Below are 1394 nucleotides of genomic sequence, written 5' to 3'. Positions count from 1 at the left end.
CCCGCAGGTGGCATCTAAGCAGACCGTCCTCCCCAGGAACCCCATGGGCCGCACAGGACTGCGCGGGCGCGGAGCCCTCCGTTGCTTCGGACCCAATCACACGCTGCAGCCTGTGATCACCCGGTGAGTGCGCCACTGACCGGGCCACTGAGTCACCACGGGCCCCTCTGTGCACGTGGTGGGGCCTGGATGAGGCGCAGGGCGGGGTGTCCCTGTCCCTCAGGAACGCCCGGGCCTGTCCCCACCCCCGACAGGTGCCCCTGCTTCCCCGTGGGTCCCCCTCCTTAGCGTGCCGCCGGGAGGAAGGCAAAGCCATGGCCAGGGCCCAGGACCGCGGACAAATGAAAACACGTAGGGCCCCACCCAGCACTTCCAGAGCAGGGAGAGGGGCAGCTGGGGCCGCGCCGTGTGCTGCTCTGAGGCTTTCGATAAGATACTTTCCTCAGAGGCCCGCCCACTCCAGTCCGTCCAGTGGTGTTGACGCAGGAAAGACATCCTGACGGTTCTTCCCCTGGAGCAGGTGCTGGGAAAGGACACAGGCTCCCCCCGCCCCTCCTCCTCGCGGCAGGGCTGGGGGCTGCTGACGGCAAAGTCCCTGTGCGCCTTTTACAGGTGGAGGCGGAACCAGGACGGAGCCATCTGCAGGAAGAGCATCAAGAAAATGCTCGAAGTGCTGGTGGTGAAGCACTCCCTCTCGGAACACTGGGCCTTGCCAGGGGTAGGCCGTGCGGGGGTCTGTCCAGGGGGCATCTGTCCGCGCATCCACCCCGCCCGCTGACCCAACCCCAGCCCCCCACGGTCCCCGTCTTGGGCAGTTCTGGACTCTGTCCCTGGTTCTGAAGGACAAATCGGGACTCGGCTTTTCAGAAGGGATTCTCCCTCCTGTGCACCCACTTTGCAGTAGTGAAAACGGCTCAGATGCGCCCTGGGGTGAGCACTGCGTCCCGAGCACCGGGCTCAGCGCTGCGGCTGCGGCAGGGGCTGGGCTGCGTCTCCTTGCAGAGCTCGTGGCCTCGGGGGCGGACGTGGCCCCCCATGCAGGTGTCTCAGGCGGGCACCTGCCTGTGGGTGTGCGGCCCTGAGCTGAGCCCTAAGGACAGGACCGTGGCCAGGGCTGGGGGAGGGGGCGTACGCCCCTCAGCTCAGAGGGCCGGGGTGCACCCCGGGGCCTGGTGGGGATACACATAACGGGGCTCCAGAAGGCCCTGGGCTGCTGCACAGCATCTGGGCTGCAGCCCCGTTCGGGGGCCTCTCCTCTGCGCCTCCTCCCAGGACGTCGCTATTAACCCCGACTCAGCGCCCACCGTGGCCCAGCGGCCGCTCTGCTGGGGGCGGCCTGTTGGCGGGCACGCGCGGGGGGTGGTGCCACCGGGCCCCCAGGCTGCAGCAAGGAC

At 68.2% G+C, this 1394-nt stretch overlaps 1 protein-coding gene and 1 non-coding gene across 5 annotated transcripts in view; both read left to right on the top strand.

Annotated features, from left to right (window-relative positions):
- Nucleotides 1–1394, top strand: part of TRPM2 (transient receptor potential cation channel subfamily M member 2) — a 54093-nt gene that overhangs the window by 48599 nt on the left and 4100 nt on the right. For all 4 annotated transcript variants that reach the window (XM_077755416.1, XM_077755419.1, XM_077755420.1 and 1 more), the window contains 2 exons: nucleotides 37–123; nucleotides 613–718. In XM_077755416.1, the coding sequence (XP_077611542.1) occupies nucleotides 37–123; nucleotides 613–718 (193 nt within the window). The remainder of the gene's footprint in view (nucleotides 1–36; nucleotides 124–612; nucleotides 719–1394) is intronic.
- LOC144224468 (Z6 small nucleolar RNA) lies at nucleotides 672–749 on the top strand. The gene has a single exon (XR_013333057.1). It is a non-coding gene; the product is annotated as a Z6 small nucleolar RNA (small nucleolar RNA).

This window comes from Crocuta crocuta, unplaced genomic scaffold, assembly GCF_008692635.1.
Source record: "Crocuta crocuta isolate KB4526 unplaced genomic scaffold, BGI_CrCroc_1.0 scaffold675, whole genome shotgun sequence".
In the NCBI taxonomy this organism is placed as follows: domain Eukaryota; kingdom Metazoa; phylum Chordata; class Mammalia; order Carnivora; family Hyaenidae; genus Crocuta; species Crocuta crocuta.
The sequence above is the reverse complement of the archived record's forward strand: the minus strand, read 5'-3'. Positions and strand labels throughout refer to the sequence as shown.